Source organism: Annulohypoxylon maeteangense, assembly GCF_022496945.1.
Source record: "Annulohypoxylon maeteangense strain CBS 123835 unplaced genomic scaffold GGS22scaffold_8, whole genome shotgun sequence".
Classification (NCBI taxonomy): domain Eukaryota; kingdom Fungi; phylum Ascomycota; class Sordariomycetes; order Xylariales; family Hypoxylaceae; genus Annulohypoxylon; species Annulohypoxylon maeteangense.
In genome coordinates, this window is record NW_025953255.1 from 336,608 (window position 1) to 361,337 (window position 24,730).

Here is a 24,730-nt window from a genome sequence, read left to right on the forward strand (position 1 = left end):
CTACGTGCTGTAAAAGGTGTGGGATGGGGATAAAGGGCTCTGATTGGTCGAAAAAAAGGTGTGGCGGGGGAGTACAACACCTTTTACAGCGTACGTAGGCTGAGGCCACCTGAGATAATCTAGATCCTTTGAGGGTTTCCTAGCAGACCCTCTTCTATGATACGTCTATTATGCATAAGTTTATGCTCGCTTATTGCCACTTATCCACGGCTATCCAATACCGACGACAATACATTAATAATATGAGAAGCTGAGTGGGGATATAAGCGTAGTCGGCGACCATATCACACAGGATCTGGAGGCCGAGTGACCGGTTAGGAAATTATTCACCAGAACAACCACCTCCGTTAAGCGCGATTCGGCGACCTGATGAAAAATCCAACGGTATTTATCCCATCATCCATCTGCACCTTGACTCTTCTAGCCATGAATATATCTTGGCTAGTAAAACGGGAACACAACATCCATGGATTAGCTTGAGCGGGCCGCTCCGATCAGAAGGCCGCGCGCGCTTAAACATACCGTCTTCGATGATAATCAGGTATAAACATCAAGAGCCAATCGATTTAGTCCTAGTCTTATGAATTGCTTACCTATATTCATATACAGGTACTTTCTTGAATCTATCGGAGAATATTCGAGATACATTCCCTAGAAAACTCATTTAAAATTACACTTTCACAGAATAATCGGAGAAAATTGTCCTATAAAAATCGACCATTCACGGACCCAAGAAGAGCCTTATCCCTTTGTATTAATGGCCGCAATTCATGTAATATGGTCTCACGACGCATCGACGTTCCTGGTTGGTTCCTCTATGTAGACCTCGGAGGACGATGTTCATGCAACTTCCTAATCTTGATTCGTAGCCAGTATGCATGTGACGCAATCCTTGGGCAGCTAGACGTTGTGTGAGTGAATATGTTATGCGATTATCTACTTGGTAGAACACTTCTAGTTCCTCGTCAGCCAAGATATTCTAAGAACTATCAACTACCTACGATCTTGAACAATCGCATTCTAAGTCCGAGTTGGGTGGATTATGGAAACAAAGAGTTATACAAGTCTAGATCGCGGAAACGTCTTGAAGACCTTGGAGTCTCGATTATCAGCGAGCCACAGCACCGTTCAAGGTCCACAGGTTCAGCTCTTCCGCGTCAATTCACCCTCTCCCACGGCATCACCGAACCCTACAATGCCACACTGGAGGCCTGACGAACAGGTTTCTCGTACGTATCGCGCAACCCTTCTATGCCCATCCAACTAGGTAGTCGAACCGTTTCCTCACTCATATCTCTAGCTGAAATCCCACGAAAAGATGCATGCACAACAACACCCTCCGAGCATCTCATCCAGTCGTATAATAAACGGATTCAAGTCATGCAAGCGGTCATCAACCAACTACGCTCAGCAGGAAAGGATCGCCAGGACGTAGAACTGGACCTCAAGAAAACGCGCGAAGAGCTTGATAGGGCGAACGCAAGGATCAACGATCTCGAAGCTGAACTCGAGCAAGGTGCAGGAGAGCTCAAAACTGCGATCAAGCAACGTGACGCGGCTATTGAACACAACAATAGGTATCATATAGAGGCCGAAGAAGCTGATAAGAAATGCCGCGAACTTGAGCATATTAATAGGCGTCTTATGGGCATCCAAGAGGGTTGCGAATACGCCTGTAACGATGTCATCCGCATTCATAACGTCATCTGGGGCTCTCAGCCCATCTACGATGAGTCCCTCAACAAACGGCTCCTAGAATATGCCTCTCAAGGATTCAGCTTTACTACCACATGCGACTTCATCAACTACGATGTAAGGCCTGGTGAAAGGAGGACACTGGTTGTTGCGTATTCGAAATTCCCTGATGGCCCGATGCGCTGGCTTGTTGTTGATGAGAGCCATGGAGGGGAGTTTGATCTTCGATGAATAATAGCCTTAGTCAATACCTAGTCCTCCCCTGATTGCTAAGTTATTTACCCAGGCAACGAAGAGAATCCCCTTATAAGCAATTAATATGTGAGCAAAACAGTGAATATTCTTAATTAAAATTATCTTTAAGTGGATTCCTTTGCTCACCATCGTCCCTTATAACAGGGGGGCTTCAATTCAGGCCTCCATATAAGACAGACGATAGATTCACTTCCCCCTTTCCTTGGCCACACCAGATCTGTATAAACCTTCTGCGATCTAAAAAACCAACTGTTGAGTAACAAATAGAGGCCCCTAGAATTGATAAGGGGTAACCCGTATCGGCGCACAACTAGGTACCTAGACTAAAAGCACCCCCCTAGCACAGCGTCAAAATTTCTCCAGTGCACCTAGGAATGCCTATATCTCTCCCAACAACACTGTCTCAGATTATGTCATCATGTTATACTCAGGGCCATAATTATTAATGACCTCCTATTCTAATTAAGAAAAATTGTTTCGTGGAGTAACTGGAAAACCTTGAAGTATTTCACTTGAGTGGTGAGCAAGCTATCATCTATACCTTGTTATATTTACAATACTCAAGCTTAGCGTATCGGGTCACGTTGAATGCAGCAATTCTATTGCAGGTACACTGCTTCTATGTACCTCACCTTCCGCTGGTCTAGATCGTTGTTTCGTGAGATGTTGTGTACCTACACACCATTGGATTATTATAGAGACTACGAATTTTTGTACTTGAATCACTAGAATTGGACATATATTACTAGGTAGGGTGGAGCGGCTATATATCGACGTTAAGCATCGGTAAACAGGTTGAAACTATCAAAGTTGGAAATAAACCTGATAAATTGGAAGTGTACTAATCTGTCGTTCTGTATGCGATCTAACCCCAATTACAAGTCATATATAAAATTTCATGAAAGATAGGTAGGTAGGTACCAAACGGGTACAAGCCCCTATTCCGACCAATGTTCCCGGTATGTCGTAACCATATAAAATTTCAGGGGCCTAGTATTCAAGCTGTAGTGATGATGGCAAGGCAGAAATTGACCCCTTTGACTAGAGCTAGTCTCCATTATGGAACTGTGTAAATAAACAAGATTTAGCTCGAAATTCTCTACCTGAATCCGCTAACTGTTCCTGGACTGTGTGCTTGACAGTCGATTCCTATTTTTAAACGAGTCATGGTTGGTTACCTAGGAGGTAGGTATAACCTCGATCAGAGGATAACTCACATGATAAGTCTCTCATACTCATATGATCTACAGCCGATATATTCCTTCCGACATGAAGATACTACGTCCTCGCCGCCTGGGTCAGTATAGCTCCCGGATTCGTCGAAGCTCGGGCAAGAATTACCCGAGGTGCAATACCCGACTTACTAAGACAGGAAAATATAGGGCTATAACGGTATACCGATTTTGGGACAATAATTGCGCCGCGATGTCTGGTTGTAGTGTGAAGTAACCCGATGTGGTTATCAGTTGAGTGGTATCTCGACGGGCATCGTCGAATTTAGAACAGGGCCAAGACTATCCCACTACCTAGGTGACATGCGGACTATGGAGCTGAATAACCCCAATAAATTTGGACTACCAAAACAGAACGCACTCCATACCCTTGCTGTTTCATGATCCCACGTCTGCAGGATGGTGTGTAGAGCTCCCTCTACACTGCATTTACCAATGGGAGAGTCTTCGAGGGTGTTTACTAAGCCTACCCCCTCCTCCATCTTCGTCCCAGCTACGTCGTTCTAAGGGAGGCCATCACCAACGTGCATAGTGGATCACACCCTAGGTGCCTAGGTATTTGATAATGGCTCTTGCAGAACAGGTATAATATTTATGCCTTTCGGAATCCCCTTACATGCCTATGGAATTGGCCAAGAACAGGTGCTATTTCGGCTCCGGACAGCTTGGAGAGTAGAACGCTTGGCGTACTTCCGCTCCACATCAACGCTATGTGTATAAGGAGGTTACCTGTATGCATTATCGAGAAAAGGGAGGCGGAAATGCCGGGACAGATATATCCAGACAGAGCTGAGACTAAGGCACGTCGTCGGATCAGGTTGTAAGATTTTAGGCGTCCGAGGACGCCTGTCATGTCGGGGCTGCGCGTATGGAAACGTCAGACGAGGCTTGAATTCTAGGACCCGTCTGATAGCGTCGGTTATTCGGTTGTATCAGGCTAAAATGAACCGGACCTACCGAATGACTGCACACCGAGCAAGGTATATTATCTGCCCAGGTACGTGATTCGCCGAGCCGGACCGTCGTAGTTACAACTCGACGGGATGGGATGTCTGTTCGATATTCCTTGCAAGTACATACGCATGTGACCGTAAACGATCGCCGAGAATAACCAGGTTCATAGAAGGAAAAACGCATTCTGTTTTACTGAATGCGAGCGCTAGTTATATTCATGAGTCTGCCATATACACGTATCATGCACGTTCGATTAGGTGTAGGGCCTATCGTAATGCTTAGTAGAATTCGCTACAGAATTCCCTGGGACCACGTCCCCTTCATATGCCGAACGGAGAGTGTCCATCCAAAGCCCTTGACGTCTCGTCAACAAGGCCTTTAGCGCACCCACCACATCCCAAACAAACTCCCCTGATTCAACCGATATGCGCTGGGTATTTTTTTGCGGGCGTCCCTCCGAGACAAAACATACGCCGAAATCCGACCGTCTTGCATGTCTGCCCAAGCGTGGCTCCGAAAAGGGGGGGGAGTGGGTAGAAGAAAGGAATCTCAGTAGTGACAGTAGTAGATAGAACCTGGTATCATCCGCATGTTTCCGAGTACGTTATAAAGGAAAAAGAAGATTTTTCTAGTCGACGGAACAGAGCCGAAAGAAGCAGACGGGAGCCGCCTGGGGGAAAACATCAAATAACCCCTGACAGATGTTCTACTGGCACCATATCGGAAACTGGGTATTACCGTTTGGCGATGCAAAGAATGGTATAAATAATACAGTCGTAAAAAATGCGTCACGGAAGCCTCCAGAGCGCCATCATGCGAAAATTAACTGGGGAAAAAAAATTCGAATAAACGGGGGTATTTCGTCCGTTCGTTCGTTCATGTTCGTAGTCTCGTCCGGGTCCTATCCGGCTTGGTCACCCCCTATTTTTTATTTTTGCGCACCACCATCTCCCTTTCCTTACTACCTGGGTAATCACGGCCTGGATGTCGTTGTTAAATTATATTCGCGATGCTGATCCTTTCCGTGCTCCGGCTCCCCGATGCTGCCCCGGCGGTCGGGCTATTTCTGTTACTCCCAATTTCAGCGATCCCGCCTCCAGGTAAATTCACTCCCTGCTCGACCTTAATCGGAGGTAATGTTTGCGCTCGAGGTGTGTAGCCGGGAGCCGGGCTTGCTGCGCCGGAAGCTAGAGCCATTGTAAGATCTATTAAATTGTCCCACCCTCCCCAATCTTCCCGCTCTTTGGCACTTAAACCCGTCCGGTTATCGGGGTGCGCGAGGCCGCCTCCGGTAGACGATAGGGGTGTCGTTAACGGGGCCTCGCGCTCAGCACCGATCCATACCCAAGACGTTTCGGTGCTAGCTTGCATATCTGCGCTTACGTAAATCAGGAGTTCTTCGTCCTTTAATAAAGCCTCTTGGACGGCTCTTGGATCGGGTAAAACCGCTTGCGGTGGGTAACCGGGCGTCGTCGAACGCGGGAGCACGGTTAGTAGTTCTTGCTGCTTGGCTCCTAGGATCTGTAAGAAAAACGATAAAAAGCGCCCGCACGGGATAACGATATCTCGTCGCACGCCAACTGATTTTAGGGCTCTCAGACACGTAGATGCTAGCTCGTAATAACCTGTTAGGAGTAGAAACAGCGTAGAGCGAAATATGTGGGTTACGAGAAGGGCTGTGGCTGTATCGGCAAGCGTCGCGTTAGTCCGTGCGATCAAATTTGCTGTTTCTATTGCCGTGGCTTTGCATTGCTGAATAGCATCGTTTCTTGCTTCTGGAGGGCAGCCTGGTGCGAGATTGTGACGATGTAAAAGTAGTCGGGAACTAAGGAGGTAGGCAAGAGGCATTAGCATGTGCGGAGCGATTAGTGTGCTGTTATTTGCTTCGCAGGCTTCCGGAAACATTTTTTGGCATGCAACAAAGTGACTGTCGAATGTTGCTAGGCGTGGCGGTTCGATTACGGAGTTAGAGAAGGCTTTTCTCATGGCGGAGAAAGACCGCACTATGTTGATGATTCCGTGCAAAAAGTGAGTTAGTGGTGCAGCATTTGGAGGACGCACGGGGCCTTCGGTGTGCAGGTAATGGTCATCGAATGGTTCGGGGAGAGCTACATCGCAGTCGGCATCGTCGATCATAAATGGGCGCCCGAGCTCCAGAGATAACGTTCGGTCGAGCGTGTATATCGCCCACCAGACTCTCCTTCTCATGTCTGTTTCCACTCTAGAACGCACACCAACGACTTCCAAATGCAGTTCGAGATCTTGCGCACTCCGTACAGCAGTTCCCAGCCATGTCCAAGCCCCCGACTTCAGATTCAACTCATTCAAAGCGAGCGATGTAAGAAACGAGGCTCGAACGTTATCCAGGTCGAAGTCGTTATTCCACGGATCTGTTAAGCTCCTAGATGCTTCTAGAAACTCGTTGGCCCGTAATGTCCGATCTGGATACGGATCGTTGCTAAAAAGACTTCCTACTGCCAATACCGCAAAGAACATCGAATGCCAAGATATGGGAACTCGCTGTAGGTCAGTAGTATTTTGGTAAAGCTCTTCCACTTGGTGCTGCAACGTTGGCCAGTGCAGTATTGGCATCATGATATGTGCCGCTCCGTAATACGTGTGAAGGAGCTTATCCACTGCTGCCTTAGGCGGTAATGGTGGCCTAGGAAGATCGAACGTAGTAATAGAGGCTTGAGGCTGTCGATATGGCGCCGGAGGTTTTAATACGCCCTTTGAGAAATTTCGAAATGCCGCCCTCGCTCGGGAGGGATCTTGAAGTAAAGGGGCTGCCCGTTTCCGTCTCCTGGGTTCGGAGTTTAACTCCGGGAGAAGCTGTTGCGGCGACTGCTCAGCTACCTCTACATCGATGTCCATGTGCTCGCCCCGTTCGGAAAGAGTGCGCCGTAGATTGCTATTTTCCCTCCGTACCCTCTCGATCTGCTTCTCTAAATCCTGTACTTGTTTAATAGACGACATCCGCCGGTTGGTCTCTTTGGTAAATTGACACTTGACGTTGCGGCTTGAGCATTCTGAGCAGCTTGTCGTTTCTGTAGCATCACACTTGACCTTTCTTTCCCGACAGGCATCGCAGCTTTACACACGTACAGAGTTCGGAGAAGCGAACATCGACTCCTCCCCGTGCTGGAAGAGCTAAGGGAAAAGTCAATCCTCGTTCACTCCATACCCCGTACCTAGAAGTCAGCATTGGGCTTCTTCTCTACGAGGGAAAAAAGGGGGATCAGGGGGTAAGCGAGCAGAGGCTTTATGCAACTTTCTCGATCGAACCTAGGCATGCACACACGAAAAACCCCATCTACCGAACACATACCTAGGGTCCTTCCTCCTCTGACGGTAGGCACGTTTTTGAGCCGAGACATTCGCCGATAATTGAGCGCTAGAGAGTCCCGGGGTACTCGCTACCGACTCCGTCGGGGGTAGCGAATCTCGGCCCATCACGGAAGTTGCCGTAACCGGAGTATACGGCTGAAATCCCGTTTGAGTCGCCGGCGGCATGGGCGGAATGCCTATGGGCTGCGGCGTCTGGTTGGTATTCGGTCTCGCGTTGGAACTCATCAAGTTTCCTAGGAGTTGAACCTGCGGCCGAGGTGAAGTTGCTGACGATACCGACGAAGAGTCATACGACCTGGTAGATGGATTTGGGGAACGAGGAAACGGATTATGTGACGATGCTGCCATCGTCGATAGAGAACTCCCGTGTCAAGCTATTCGCGGCTTGGTCGGGCGGAGTCCTCCTCGGATCGGGCTCTCCCCAGTTGGGCGACTTGCTGGGGAGAGTTTACCGCTCAAGGAACATGCAGAGAACTATGCTGAAGACGTCTTTTTGGAAAAGGCCAGGTATTAGAACGGTATCCAAGCACCATTCCACCGTGGTTGAGACCTGGGATGATGAACATACGGCGAATAGTGGTTTCTCAACGAGGGGGGAGGCGACTTTGAAGCTAACTACCCTCGCACCAAAAAACCGCAGAGCCCGAGTCTAGTACACACAAAAACCCTCGTCCTTTTTTTTTATGGTTCGCCCTCGAGAAAATCCTAGGGACCAACTGCCTTTTCGCGGTGTTGCAGCAGCGTTGTGCTACTAGAAAAGTCGTTCTAGTTCTAGTCTTTTTTTTTCACCCGTCCCGCCTCCTCTGATGGCTCAATAACCCAACAAACCGCTCCGGCGGGGGCTCCCAAACTACGCGGGATGGATGACCGGCTGGAAACAGAGTCTCGGAAGCGCTAGGGCTGTTGCGATCCAGCATTTAATATTCCTATCCTCTGCTCGGTTGAAAGTTCCTCTGGTTCCTTTGGTTCCTTGTTGTTTTCCTGTTGGTCTCAAGAGGGTCGAAAAAGAGAAGGATTGCCTAAATAGGAAGGGAGAGTCCTGCCGGTAGGCGACAACGATCATGTACAAATGTAAAGTAGGTATGGGCTACAATACGGGTTTAATGTGGTGTTACTTAAAGGGAAGTCCGGGTCGACGATGATAAGTTTGGCAGATGTGCCGCCTCGACGTCCAGGGACAGCTGGTAACGGGAGAAGAGTAACGAGTTCTGGAAGAGGCAGTGATTTGAGGAGAAGGACGATGGCAAACCCGCAAAGGTAGAGATGCACATGTATATTCCATCTGGGTCTCCCGCCCTAGTCCGGCGCCAAAGCAAAAATCGGAAATATAATCTGGAGGGGTCAAACCGAATCCTTCTGCTACTAACGACCCCTGCAAATAGAGCACAAGGAAGGAAACCGAACAGGGCTACGGACGATGTTCATCGACAGTAGACAAAAAGTCGCTAGCTCTACGGTGTTTCGAGCTGCGTAGGTGGGCCGCCGGCCTGGGTCCTAGCCTGACCCTAATAAAGCACAGGTAGCCATACTGTAGTAAAACCCAGGGACCTTGCCAGATCAAGGGGGGCAAGCCGCGATGGCGAATCGGGGCTACCATTCCAAAGGAGCTTAATAGACGTTCTATGTGTGTATATGTGTGTGTGTATGAGGTACGTATATAGGTCGTAGGTAGTAGGTAGTAGGTAGTAGGTAGGTACATACCTAATGTATGCCGTGGCTCTTTTTTTATTTTTATTTTTTTTTATTCTGCTGTACATACCACCTCTGCGCCTATCTTCGACTTCGACTACCCAGTAATGTTAACCCGACTTTCTAGCACATGTACCGTACCTACCTAGGTACTGTAACTCTTCGAGCGCGGGCGATGCGACTCCCAGGAAAGATATTCTAGGTATTTAGTATAGTTACGCGGAGACCCAATGGTCTGTCAGGGAAACCCTCCCCCAGGTTGATTCTAAAAATGTTCAGAACTTGTATGTTGTATGTTTCCCAAGTACATTCATGCGACATTACTCCCCTACTACTAAGCAAGCATCCTGATGTCGGTTCGGCTGGCCTGCCCTGGGCCATGTAAGAATCCTAGACTATGCAACCTCCACACTGGAAAGCTGTACCGTACCTAGAACGTAGCTGCGCATTTGTTTAGTGCAGGACATCTTAAGTAGGACTGGCTGGTTGACTGGATGGCTGGCTGGCGAGTCGGCATTCCTCTCGGTTGTGCCAGGTCGACCAGGCCCGTTCGGGTGCATGATGTGCATTCGGAACCCAGGAAGTAAGTAGCGTAGACGTTTTTTCCTCTTCGTTCCTTTTTTTTAATGTTATTATTATTTCCCCCGCCGCCGTCTCACGGCCCTTCTCCAGGCTCAGTAGCTTTCATCATTACTATATTTCAACTGTCATTCGCGGCGGCCTAACCCCCGGTCTTTCAGCTATTCGACTTGGCGAGACGCTAATAAAAGTACAAGTTGGCAAGAAAATGGTGCAAGGTAATAATAATAATACCTTATGCTACTTACCTAGGAGCCTAGGTACACTATGGTATGCTAAGTATGCTACTTGTAGGGGGGATTCCTCCCTAGCCAGCGGCAGTGGCCGGTCCGTCGTTTTAGTAGCTTTTGACAAGCATTGCTAGGACCAAACGATGTAGGCAAATCGTCTGTGAGCTTATGACCCGATCGTTATTATTTTTTTTATTTAATAAAACCTGGCATATGAAAAGAGGAGCGTCCCACCGGCGGACGACGGCTCACGACAAGGTAAAAATACATATAATCACTAAAGACAACTAACATGAAACGTACCAAAGATCGAGTGCTCTTCGTTCTTATGCCGATGTAACTTATAATAAAGGTTAATATAAAAACTTGGAATAGTATTTTAAAATTAATGTAATAATTTTTTAAGATTTTAAAGTTTATAATTTCTTTTTTTTTTTTTCGAAAAGGAATTTACGATTTTATTTAATAATAATTTATTTAATAAACGTTAAAATTACATTAAGTTTTAAACGTTCGATAATTTTATATTAATTTTAATATATAATTTTTTTATATATTAATATATTTTTTTAATTAATTATATTTTTAATAATATAATATATAATTATTTAATAATATTTATTTTAATATTAATAATATTTAATATTAATTTTCGTGTAATATTAGTTTTTTTTTTTTTAATATTCGTTTTTAAGTAATTTTATATAACCGAAATTTAAAAGTTTTAAAGTTTTTTAAAGTTTTATTAATAAAATTATAAAATAATAGTTTTAATTTTTTTATTAAATATATATTTATAAAGTTTTTAAATTTAATATTTTTTAATTAATTAATTTTCTTACTTAATTAAATATTTTACTTTTTTTTTAAATTTTTAAAAAATTTATAACTTTATTTATTTAATAATTTTTTATTTTTATTAAAGTTATTTTTTATAAAATTTAATTAAAATTAAAAGTTATTTAATTATTAACGCGGTAAAATTCGATAAATAAGATATAAAATAAGTTATAAATTTTTTAATTTTTAAATAAAATTAATTTAATAATAATAAAGGAAATTATTTTTTAAATTATAAAAAATTTTAATATTTTTTTATTTAATTTTTTAACCGGTTATTTAATTTTAATATTCCGTGTATTTAATATTATTAATTATCGTTTTTTATAAACGAGCGTATTTTTTTAACGTTTATTAATTTATTTTTTTATTTTTTACCGGTTTTTTTTAAAGTGTTATTACGTTTTTTAATATATTTATATTATTTAATATACGTAAAATTAATTAAATAAATTACGAAAAATATCGAAAAAAAAGTTATAAACGGTAAAATAATAATTATAATTAATATAAAAAAACGTAAAATATGTAAATAAAAAAGCTATATTATTATAAATAAATTTAACGGTAAATAAAAGGTTTTTTTAATTAATTATTTCGTAATTAATAAATATTTAAAAATAAACTTTAAAAGTTTAATTAAATCGTTTAATTTAACTATTAATTTAAAAATAAAACGTAATATTTATACGTGGTTTAATATTTATTAATTTAAAGAAATTTTTTTAAATATAAATTATAAATTTAAAGTTTTAATTAAAAATAATATCGAAAAAAATTTTATATAATTTTTAATATTCTTTAATAAAAATTTTAATTAAATTTTTAATTTTTTTTTCGTTTATTTTTAATAAAATAAAATAACTTATTTTAATAAATAAATTAATAATAATTTAAATAAAATTATATTTATTTAATAAAAAAAAGTTTATAATAAAATTTATTATAATAATATATTAAAATTTATAATAAAGTTTTATAAATTATAAAAAACTATAAAATGCATATTTAAAAATTTTATTTTATTAATATTTATAATAATTTTTAATAAAATCTTTTATTATAATTTTAATATTAAACCATTAAAAGTTTTATATAATTAATTTCAAAGTTTTATTTATTTTTATATATTTTATAATTTTAATATTATACTTAAAATTAATAATTTTTTATTATAAAAACGTGGAAATATAAAAATAATATTTACGATAAAATAATTTATTTCGTATTTTCATGTTTTTCGAAAAATAAATAAAAAAATTAAAATATTTAAAGTTTTTAAAAATTATTTATTTAATTTTATTTATAAATTTTAAAGTTTAATTTAAAATAATAAAATTATAAAACCTTTTAAATATATATAAAACCGTTATAAAAATTAAGAATAAAAAACTAATAAAATGCGAAAAATGTTTTTTTTATAAAACCGAAATAATTAATTAATTTTTAGTTTTTTTTTTTTTAAAATAATATTATAATAATCGAAAAAAAATATCGATTTTATCGTTTTATTTTTTAAAATAATAATTAATAATAAATACGAAAATAAATAATTTTTATACTTATTTAACTTATTATTTATTTAAAATTTTAATAATAATAAAATAAAATAAATTTTAATAATTAAAATATATTTCGATATAATATTTAACACTTTTAAAATATTAATATTAACGTTAAAATACGTTAATAATAATAAATAATTTTTTATCGTAAATTTTATAATTTATTTCCGTTAAAAATAACTTATAAAAATAAAAAACGACGAAACGAAATTTATTATTTTCGTTTTTTTATAATAAAATTATATTAATAATAAAATCGAACGTATTAATTTTAATAAACATTATTTTATCGAAATTAAAATAAATTATTATTAAAATAATAATAAAACGTTTTTTAAACTTTTTAAAAATTTCTTACATTTTATCCGTTTATTTTTAATTTTTTTTATTTTTTTTATTTACGTTTATAATAAATTTAATTATATATAAAAACGATTTAATAAACCGTTAATAAAAATTTATAAACTTAATAAATTATTATAACTTTTTTAAGTTTTAAAAAACTTTTTATTTTTAAATATATTTAATTTTATTTTAAAATATAAAAACATTATAAACTTTTATAATATAACCGAGGAATTTAATTTCGTAAACGGTTTAATAATATTTATAAAAATTAATTATAAAATTATAAATAATAAATTATTTAAAAACTTTTTTAATTAAAATATTATATTTTTCACATATATCGATATAAATTAAAAAATCGTTTAAATATATTAAAAAACCGGTATTAATTAAATCACGGAAAATATTATTTATATATATTTAAAAAATAATAAAAACGTTTATAAAATCGAAAAACATTATTAAATATTTAAAAAAACCGTATTTACATTAAAAAATTATTTTTTATTTATTACTTTTTCGAATATAAATTAAATTAAAATTTATTTTAAAGTTAATTTTAATAAACTATTTAATTATATAAAACCGTGTTTATAATTTAAAAATAAAAAGTAAAAAATAACGAATAAATATAATAATAATATTAAATTTTCGGTAATTAATTATAAATCGAAAAAAGTTTTTTAAGTTAAATTTATTTATAAATATTAAAAAAACGTTATAAGTAAAAATAAACTTTTAAATTTTACTTAAGTTTAATATTTTTTTTAATTAAAATTTTAATATATTAAATTTTTTTTCGCTTATAATATATAAAAGTTCTTAAAAAAATATTACGTTTTTTTTAAAATTAATAACGTAATTTTATAATTAATAATTAAAAAATCGTTATTCGGCTTTTCGAATTATAATCGAAATAAAATTATAAAACTTTTTCGAAACTAAAAATAATATTTTTTAAATATTTTTTTATAAAATTATAATAATTAATTTAACGGCGCGGTTTAAATTATATATAATTTAATTAATATAATTATAACGATAATAATTAAAAATAAATTAAATCTTTTTAAAGTAATTAAAAAAATATAAAAATTAATATTTTTTTAATTATTATTACGAAAAAAAAATATTATAATTAAAGTTTAAAACATTAATTTTAAAATTTAAATAAATAAAATAATTTTTTTAATAACGTAAAATTAAAATTTTAAAATAATAACGTTTATTTTTTTATATTAAAATATTATTAAAAATCGTTATAAAGTATAAAATTAATTATTTAATTAAAAATAATTTTTATACTTTAATTTTAAATATAAAAAATATAAAAACCGAACTTTCGATATTAAATAAAATATAAATAAAATATTTTTTATTATTATAAAATAAAATTATTATTACGATAAGTTTTTATTTTAATTTAAGTTTTTTATAAAATCGTTTAAATATTTAATTATTTAAATTATCGAAAAAACGTTTAATAATATTAACGCGAAAAATATTACTTAATTTTAACCGTGAATTTTTATAAAATATAATATAAAAATTATTTAAAAATTTAACTTATTATTAAAGTTATTAAATTTAAAAATTTTAAAATAAAAAGTTTTTATTATTACCGCGTTAATTTTAACTTTTTTTTAAAATAACGATGTAATTTTTTTTATATTATTTCGAAATTATTTAACGGAAAAAGTTTTCTTTAAATTTAATAATAATTTTTTATTATTAACATTTTTCTTAACGAAATAAACGAAAGTTTAATAATTATTTTTACCGTATTTTTAATAAACTTTTTTATTTTTTTTACGTTAATTAATATTTAATTATTTAATTCCTTTAAAAGTTTTTTTATTATTAAATTATTTTTTATTTTTAAAGTTAAATTTAAACTTTTTATTATTTTTATTTTAATCGAAGTTTTTTAAAAATCGGTTTTAATTTAAATTAAAACGGTTTTTCTTTTCGTAATTAAATTAATTTAATTTTAAAAGTTTTAAAATCGAAGTAAACTCGTTTTTTATTAACGAAAAACCCGGGTTAATTAATATATTTTTATATATTTAACCGGTTTTTTAAATAACGGTAATAAAATTATTATTAATTTTCGAAATTATATTTTAATAAAAATATATTAATTTAATAATTTTATCGGGAAAAATTTTCGCGATATAATTTTAAAACGTAGTTTTTAATTATTAAACTATTTTATTAAAATTTATTAACTTCGTAATATATTAAATTATATTTTTTTAATACTTAAATTTATATATTTTTTTAAAATTACGATATTTTTTAAAAAAATTTTTAAAACGTTTTTTAAAAACCTCGTAATAATTTTTTTAAATATTTATAACTTTTAATCGTTTAATTTAATTAACTCGTTATTAATATTATAATTAAATTTTATTAATAAATAATAATTTAATTTAATTAATATAATAAAAATAATTAAAAAAATTAATTATATAAATTTTTAAATATATTTTTATTTTTATAAATTATAACTTAAATTTAATTAAATTTTTATTATTATAAATAATAAATTTATTAAAATAAATAAAATTAATTATAATTATAATTAATATTTTAATAATACGTTTAATAATTTAAAAAAAACGATTTTCGTTTTTTTAATTATAATTATTATCGTTTTTTAATTTATTATTATTATAAAAAAACGGAAACGAATAAAACGGTTTTTTTAAAAAACCGGATAAATATTTAAAAGTTTAAAACTTTTAAAAATTATTATTATTCGAATTATTCGAGTTAAAATTTAAATTTTTTAAAACTTTAAATATATAACGAAATAAAAAAAGTATTTTTTTTTCGTTAATTTTAATTATAAAAAATCTTATTTAAGCGAAATTAAATTATACGCGAACGTTAATTAATTAACGGCGTATTTAATTTCGTTAAAAAGTTTTTAAAATAAACGTAATTTTTATTCGAATTTTAAAATTAAAATATTTAAATAATATTTTAAAAAAAATTAAACCTTAAATAATTAAAAGTTTAAAAATGAAAAATAATAACGGAATTAAAATTATACGTTTTTAAATATTATTAAATATAAATTTCGCATTAACGTTTTTATTACGAATAAATTATATACGAAATTCGTTAATAACGGTTTAAATATAAACCCGTAAATTTTTAAATTATTTACGAGTAATTTTATTAAAATAAAAAAAATTAATAAAATTTTTAACTAAAAACTTATTAATTTACGAGTTTTTTATAATAATTTAAAAAATTATTTTTTATTATAATATTTTTTATTTTTTAAAATTCGCATATAAAAAATAAAAAACTTATTTATAATATTTCGTTATATAAATAAGTTAATTAATAATTTTTTAATAAACTTAATTATTTTAAATATATTTAATAATTATAATTTAAATACGTCGTAAAAATTTATTATTAACGTTATAAATTTATTACTTAAATTATATAATTTAATTTTTTAATATTATTATATTTATATATATTAAATATATAATTATATTATAAACGGTACGCGTAATATTATATTATTAATATATTTCGTTTTAATTAAAATAATAAAAAACGTTAATAAAAAAAGTTAAAATTTAAATAATATAATACGTATTAATTATTTATTAATAAATTTTATATAATTATATAAAAAAATTCGAAATTTAAAATTAAGTAATTTTTATATTAAAAATATTATATATTATAATTTTAAAGTTTTAAAATTAATAAATAATTAAAACATTTTCGAATATAAAATTAAAAATATTTATATTAAATAAAATTTTAATAAATAATTTTTTAACGTTTATTAATTTAATAAAAAATTATTTTTTAAAAAATAAAAAAATATAAAGTTAAAAATTGTTTTATAATCGTTTAAAAAACGGTTTTACACGTTTATAAAAACGTAAATTATTATTAATAGTTTTAAATTTTTTAATAATTTAAAAAGTCGAAATATTCGCCGAAAATACGCGAATTAAACGTATATAAAAATATTAAAATAAAGTATTTTTTTAAGTAATAACACGATAAAAAATAATAATATTTATTAAAAAAAATCGTAAAAAAAGTTTAAAAATTAATTATAAATTTATAAAAAATTAATTTTTTAATTATTATATAAAACTTATAATAATTTTTAAATTAAAATATTAATTAATAATAAAAAAATGTTTATTCGATAATACGTACGAGTTTTAAATTCGAATTTTTTTTAAAAAAAAAAAATTATTTATAATAAAAATTAATATAAAAGTTTAAAATAATATTTTAAAATTAATATAATAATTTTTTAAAATTTTAAAATTCGTAATTTTTTTTTTTTTTTTCGAAAGGAAATTTATAATTTTATTTAATAATAATTTATTTAATAAACGTTAAAATTACATTAAATTTTAAACGCTCGATAATTTCGTATTAATTTTAATATATAACTTTTTCATATATTAACATGTTTTTTTAATTAATTATATTTTTAATGATATAATATATAATCATTTAATAATATTTATCTTAATACTAATAATATTTAACACTAATCCCCGTATAACATAACCTGATCGTTTAGTTAAGCTAAAACTAATAAACTCCGAGGCATTGGCACCCAGACGTTAAGTGCTGCTGATTCCGACGATTTTCCTTGGATAACGCTTGTTTTTTTCTTATCCGTCGTATAAGTACGCGTTATAAGTAGGTAGATAGTATACGGTAGTATCTTTCTTTAATTCTTCGGAAACCCTAGGCACATACGTAGCGGGAGGGCGGACGAGCGGGCGGTAGGGCCGTGGCCATGTCACAGAGCTCGTGGCAACTTGTCCCAAACCTGTGGCGTTCTTTGGCGGTCCCAGCTAGCCAGCCTAAAAAAGAATGATTTGGTTACTAACCTCTGCCCCTCAATCTTTCTCAAACGAGTTAGTGATCCCGGGACGATCTGATCATTTTCAAGGCACGTTTTGTCCTGGTGATAGCCCTAGCACCCCTACAAGGGGATAAAAAAGCCCCAAGGTCTCAACTGTAGTAATCTATGTAATCTGGCCGGGGTCGAAAGGAGGATGGGGAATCTGCAAGGTGCCGCAAAGAGATCACACTACAATACGTAGCCTGCATAACAGTCTGTTAGCTTTTGGGGGGTCCCTGTCTGCGCGATTGGGGACGATTCCGAAAAAGACAAGGGTAAATGATGGAGTTTTCCGTCCTGATGAATTTTATTATTTTTTTATTATTCTTTTATCATTAATCATTATTCTTTTTTGCATACCATACATAATACTACTTACCTGATAGTTGTCGTAACTTATAGCTGATGAAGACGTTGAATATTGCGTCGTACTTTCATACCATCCTTTATGATAACACAGGATTTTGTTATTGTTGTTTGTCATGGTCGCATGGAAGGTCGATGCCTGATGAATTTTCTTCTACAAACACGATGCCGTGCAAGTGGCAAGCAGATGAATAAATCCTAGCCGTAAACAGCACATTACCGAGTCGATGCTGCACCTCTCTGGTTTCGCATCGCCTTGTTTACCGGGTTTCCTAGCTGAGCACCGTGCCGCTTGACGACATGATACCCCGAAGATATACCTATAATTTATAGGTGGTTGCATTATTGTAAAAGAATATCTATAGATCTAAAGAATGTCGAATACCCATTGAGAGCCAATCTCGGGTACTACCCCAGTCGCAAGTAACGGGGGCGGTATGAATAATCCTATCAAACATCGTGAACGACAAAGAGCCTAAATTCGAATGGAGAGTTAAGATGAACCCTTGGAACTGCAGCTAAACCATAAAAAAACATATGATGATATGAGTTATACCGCCGTTCATTGTTGTCGTTGCTGTTTAATGTTCATAAGGAAAGACATTGTCTTAGGAATTTTCCACTTCAGAGACCATCAGGTTAAATTAATGATATGACTACCTAGTACATAGTACTAAGCACCTATCATAACGACATGATAGCTCTATTCGACTACAATACCTATTGAATGCCTCGACAATGACCAGAAACTCTCGGGCAAGGTCCGTTCATCTCGCTACGTCCCACAGACAAGCATTCGGAAATTCGATCGCAACTCTATCCGTTGGGAAACAAGAGATCCATAATAGCTTCACCGAAACCCGTTTCGAGCAAGGGTCAAATGGAACAACGGCTGATGGCTAAAGGCCACGCGGATGGGTAGTAGCAAGTTATCTAGCTAAACATGGAGCAGGGGTATAAAGTGGTATCAAGGTGCAAAACCTGTGGAGGATCTCCAGCAATCATAAGAACTGCGATTATAAGTCTATCAATGATCAATCAGATCACGAAGATCTAAACATACTCCCACGTTGCTTTACTAGAAACCAACAATACCATGCTACTTAGTATGTACCTGTCCCTACACGAATAGACTGCCTAGTACAGTGAGGTGTAGGTAGGTAGGTAGATAGGTATATCGTCGATCTTTGCGTTGAATGCTGTCAACGGATGATCCGGTCCTATCCTATCTAGTGTCAGTCAAAGTACAGCTCGCCCGTCGAATTTCTCGGTTGATTGATACATATCGGCCGATGCTGACCTGGCCACGCTAGAGGACGGTTATGTTGCTAATCAAGGCTGAAGTTGAACGAGAATCGACAGATAGCTGCATACGGAATATCGAGATCGTCAGGGGATTTAAGACCTTTTGGCTCTCAATGCTATAGCACAAGGATCAAGTAACATCCATCTCGCCAATTCCCGAATCCTAAATACCAGACCACTCACTTTGGACGGTCGAGCTGGATTATGGGTGCAGCTCGGAGAGTACCGTGGTAGTACTTACCCAGTAGAAGGTGAAAATACTGACATATTATTGGCATGAATGCGACCTACCTTACTTAGGAGAAGACTTCGAGCTACGGCGGTGTCGACGTATTATGGAGGATTCCCATACGCGGGTCACAAGTTATCCATTGGGGGGAGAGATACAGAATCTTGGCTTCCTTTCGGCGGCTTGTGACTTCTGGGGTCGCTGGTTTCATCCTTGCGCCGCACTGAGTTGTTAGTTGCGGGAAAGCCGAACCCATGTAAATAGAGGCCTCTGATATAGGTACTTAATACGGAACACGCATAAATACACGGATGAGATTGCAAATATTGGTTTTAAAACAAAACACTATGACGAAAATAGAAAGAAAATTTAACGTCAACCCAGAAAAACAAGAGAATTTCGATGTTGATTTTTACATATTAGGAGGTACATAAAGATCTATGTACATGGGTAGGTAGTAGGTAGTAGGGAGGTAGGTAATTAATAAATGTAGCTATAAGAGCAACGTACATGCATAACAGTTGCAGAATGGGAGGCTACTTAACAAAACAACCTTACCATGTACTATAGGTAGATTTCACTATTTTATAAGGATCAAAAGCTATAGTAACTAGGATCAATCTAGACGCGGAAGACATCCGACCGGATAACCATTCGATGTTATGTAAGATGTTATACCTAATAAAACCGTTGTTGATCACCCAGCCATCTTCGCCTTCTAGAAATGTTCCTCGGGCTTCACCTTCTTAAATAGGGCGCTTACTTTTAATTTATCGACGGCGGACCATAAGGACAAATCCGCCAACCCGCCAATTCAATTAATGTATTGAAAAGTATACTGTATAAATACAGTGTACGACGAAAATACACTGTGCTTCGTAATTCAAGGATTGAAAGGCTTATAAACTACAATACGTACAAGTAAATACTTATTAAATAAATATAATAAGTTCTTTTATTTTCATGGAGATATTAAGAAAACAGGTACTTACCTGGTAATGTTACAGTAATTATCAATTAAATTAAACCTTACCATACTTAGGTATTTAGCAGGTAGGCAAGTATGTAATCGCTATTTGTCGCAACACTAAAGGCTGTAATGGTGAAAGCAGGTTGATCTGATTATTTCATCATGTTACTTAGGTTCCCAGTTATATTAAAGCAAGCGAAAATCTCTATGTTCGAACGTAAGGAAAAGGTAGCTTAGTATGCTATTAGCTTGAGCCTTAAGCTACCATCGATTCAGCGATCGGCTAGGTAATTTTTCGAAAATAAGTAAGTAAACAAAAAGTATATCGGGCACAAGAGTAAGAAGCCTTAATGATAGCTCTTTAATAATAGAAGGGATAACTTTACGATTAACGAATAAAGTACTGGTCGTTTAGTGCCTTCTCCAAGAGACAGGGCTTTATTCAGCAGGGTTTTTTCGAACCCGGCTTTAATATCCCCTTCTATCAACGCAACTCTTATTCATTTTTACCTTCATCTTTTATGATTATACCCTCATTCTTAACTTGATCCTCTAATAACTATAGTTCCTTACTTCATTCCGTGCCTACTTAGGTAGTGGACGATCGTTCGTGTATTCTTAATCTTCTTGTTGCCCGCTTTACGCAGATGATGGTACAACTTCGATTTATTTCGGTTTAGGATACTCATATGCTTTTGTATATTATTAAGAACCTTTCGGACGTTGTCAGGTGCAATCTAGATACGTTTTCGGTAGAAAACACGGTTTTCTTTCATTTTTATGACTCGGAATAATAGTTAGGAAACTAGATCGCGGTACATTTTCGACGCTGATAAGGATTTGCTAGGTAGAGTCGATATCGTCGCTCATAGTGTCGTCATCGTTACCATTGCCGTAATGTGAAGAAGACGCGTCTAAACTAGAGCATATAAAGTTTAGGGAATAATTGTCGCAGTCAGCTAAATCTTCTTCAAGTTTGGGATGTACGAAGTAATACATATAGCTTCATGTTAAATTAGGGAGCGTCGTCTTTGATTAGTCACATCCGACTAGCTTCCAAGGTTAGGTTCATGTAAAAAGAACTGTAGCTCAATGTACTGCCATGTCTAAGCAGGCTTTGATCTTTCCGCTTTACACTATCCATGATTGAAAATACTAGTATTTTATAAGAAACGTAATTGAATAATACAGCTTGCATCGAGTTTCATTAAGGCTTGATAATGCTACGTAACAACGTATTATTAGAAGGAATACTTTGAATGTATCACATGAAGTTACAGATGAACGAGCTTATGAAAACTAACACACTTATATAATTCTAACATCTAAGATACCAACCAACACAATACCAATACTATAAAAGATCTTTAAGAATGAAATGCCCACTCATGTAATGCCTACTACCTCTTGAAATAATTGGAACGACATATTGAACCTGTTTGTTTATATGATGCCCTATCGCCCATTAGCAAGCCCCTCGTAATACCCAGGCTTTAATGATTCCGATCGCTTGCGAGTATTGTATCTAGGAGTCGACGATTCCCTACCGACTTGGGAATTTGAGGCATTGCGGCTTCTGCGTGGCTCGTTGTTTCGGTCCTTCTCTACGTCTGCTGATTGGACGACTCTGCTTCTTCGACGCGTTACCGGACCGCCCCCTCCGTTCCCAAAATCGACAATACTAACAGAGAGCTGACTAGCCTTTCGTTTTTTGGCATTTACCTTGGGCTTTGGCGAGTGGCTCCTATAGGGAAGTGTAGGAGGATTTCCGGTAGGTACGTAGCTATAGTTGCCATCATGTCTCAGGGCGGTAGCTGTGATGGCGGGGTTTGCATTAGTGGTTGAATCTTGGCTACTTGAAAGAGTTCCATCTTGGGTGGCTAGACCCTGTTGCGATCTCAATGAAGCAGCGTCTTGAGAGGATTGGGGTTGACGGGTAGCTCTATCAGGAGTGCTCCGCGTTTCGCAAGAAACGGACAACACTTCTGCATCGACGGTTCGTGCTGCACCTATAGAGATAGATGAGTTTCCTCTATCGAACGCAACCGGCTCTTCTCGTATAGATCCTCTTGAACTTCCTTCGCCTATGCTATCCACTCCCGGTCTTGGAGAAAAGCCAGGCCACTCTTGCCGTAGACCAAGGGTGTAAGAGCCTGGAGACTCGTGATCTACGGCGGGCGATTCGTTAGTAAGGTCAATCCATTGACGCATCGCATGGGTCACGGGACGCCCGGTTGGTACAGAATTCTTTTGGAAGACGTTAACGATAGGTTGATGACAGGGATGGTCTGACAGAACTTACAATCTCAGGACGTTCCAGGGCAAGGCCCCCCGAATTCTGCTGTCGCGTCGTCTCAAGGATCGGTAATAATGGGCTAGGCTGATCCAAGATCTCCCTTCGCAGCACCCGACTTCCTGTCGGCGATAAGGCAGGGCCAGAATTTGCATACGAATATGCCGGTTGGCGCCGTATGGGTTGGCTCTCCTCATCGTCTTCGAGGAATGGATCATCTAGATCTTCCACCCGCCTTACAGGTGGAGATGCAACAGGGGCCGAGATGCGGGAGATGTGGGAATTGCGGGGATTTGCCGCGAGTTGCACGTGTAGAGGTGCATCAATCCGTTTCCTATACATGACCACGAAGGCCTTGAAGGTATTGCTCTTGGTATGGGGCTTCAGTCTGTTCCAGGGATTCTCATTCTCCTTGAGTAAGCTGCCAACAGTCATCTGCTCATACCCGGCAATATCTACCAACGAAGTGATAGTATGGTATCTTCCTGCCGATTGAAGCTCTTTAACAAATTTAGCGTGATGGCTATACTTGAGGGTTTCTCGCTGGTTGACCTGAAACTGGTTTATAATGCTGGTATCAAGCCAGGCCTGTAAGGTCAGATGTTGTTTCAAAGGGGGGACTGGGATGTCGCTCTTCCCTAGATAACACCTGTGAGAATAGTCCTAGCCAGGTAGGCTTGGATCCAACTTACATGTTTTGAAGTATTTAGTTGCCACGAATGCTGCTTCTGCTCCATGTCCGTGGATATAATATTCGCAGGCGTATGAGGCAATTCTCAGAACTACTTCATTTTCCTTCCTGTCGTACGTCGACCCGCTTGCTGCGACATCCTTAGCATATTTCCTTTTGGCAGCGTACCACCCATCTAGTATTTGCGTGCAAGTATCATTCACATGGGCTAAAACGTTGCTACCTTGTCTATTTGACCCATGTCCGCTCCGCCCGTTGCTGGTAGAGCTGGTCCGAGGCTGTATGTACTGAAGGGGATTGACCGGCCCGTGCCCCGCCGCAAGGGATGTGCCGGAGCTGTGGTACGTAGCAGGCTGGGTGGTGTGCGACGGATTCGATGGAAGGGAGACAGGCTGCGGGGCTGGTGGGTTGACGAGCCCATTGCGCCCTTCTTCGCTTCTACACTTATTCTCAACGGAAGAATGATAAGGGTAATGACAAGAGGGGCAGGTCGAGCGGTCCTGTTCTGATGACCACAAGTAGAGAATGTCGTGTGATAAATTGGGGTTATTTTTGCAAACCCCCGGCAATGCATATTGGTAATCCTCCTTGTATACGTTCAAAGGACCCATAATGAATGATGCTATTCTTGCGATTGATTGCATTACTTAGGTAGTACCCAGGTGGGTAGGTAGGTTACCTACAATACGAGATGAACTTATATAAACGATCGATATTATGTATAAAAATACCTCATAAGCACTAAAGAGCGAGGAAAATTCGATCTTTATTTTGAGGCTGTCGATTTGAATCTCATTGTAGAGAAAGTAGGTCGTTTCGTGTTACGTCCGTCCCGTCCTGTAGCCACATCGATATTATCATGCAACTGCTTGCCGCGCGCTGTTGTGTAACGAATAAAATCATTTGCTACCGATCTGACCATGCGGCGGTTCGCATCCGATGCAGAAACACACATTTTTAATTGAGTCCGGTTTGAATGAACCAATAAGGATGACTGTATCATATTAACATATAAGACAGACATGGAGGATATGCATGGTAAAGAAGAAGATCATAACTAGTTATGGCATGAAAAAAAGTAAGTTTAGTTGAAGGATTCAGCTTCTTACGAACGATGGCTGAGATCGGCCGGGGGGTTTTATCAATGGTTGTAGCTATGGTTGGTACATTCTTATGTACCTTATAGTAATCTAAGACCTGATTTAATTGAATCGCAGCGAAGGGAAGAAGGG

At 35.9% G+C, this 24,730-nt stretch overlaps 3 protein-coding genes across 3 annotated transcripts; 1 reads left to right on the forward strand and 2 right to left on the reverse strand.

Moving 5' to 3' along the window:
- Positions 1 to 301: 301 nt before the first annotated feature.
- GGS22DRAFT_162591 (uncharacterized protein) lies at positions 302 to 2,030 on the forward strand. The gene is made up of 3 exons (XM_047961240.1): positions 302 to 541; positions 610 to 1,229; positions 1,301 to 2,030. Exons 2-3 carry the CDS (start codon positions 1,043 to 1,045, stop codon positions 1,924 to 1,926), a joined length of 813 nt encoding a protein of 270 aa, XP_047818880.1. The 5' UTR covers positions 302 to 541; positions 610 to 1,042; the 3' UTR covers positions 1,927 to 2,030.
- A 2,694-nt stretch (positions 2,031 to 4,724) lies between these two features.
- Positions 4,725 to 8,083, reverse strand: GGS22DRAFT_137789 (fungal-specific transcription factor domain-containing protein). The gene is made up of 2 exons (XM_047958641.1): positions 7,465 to 8,083; positions 4,725 to 7,227 (listed from the first exon to the last, which is right to left on the reverse strand). Exons 1-2 carry the CDS (start codon positions 7,830 to 7,832, stop codon positions 5,130 to 5,132), a joined length of 2,466 nt encoding a protein of 821 aa, XP_047818881.1. The 5' UTR covers positions 7,833 to 8,083; the 3' UTR covers positions 4,725 to 5,129.
- A 13,724-nt stretch (positions 8,084 to 21,807) lies between these two features.
- GGS22DRAFT_162600 (uncharacterized protein) lies at positions 21,808 to 24,338 on the reverse strand. Its single transcript, XM_047961242.1, has 3 exons — positions 23,500 to 24,338; positions 22,817 to 23,445; positions 21,808 to 22,761 (listed from the first exon to the last, which is right to left on the reverse strand). Exons 1-3 carry the CDS (start codon positions 24,140 to 24,142, stop codon positions 21,970 to 21,972), a joined length of 2,064 nt encoding a protein of 687 aa, XP_047818882.1. The 5' UTR covers positions 24,143 to 24,338; the 3' UTR covers positions 21,808 to 21,969.
- Positions 24,339 to 24,730: the final 392 nt, after the last annotated feature.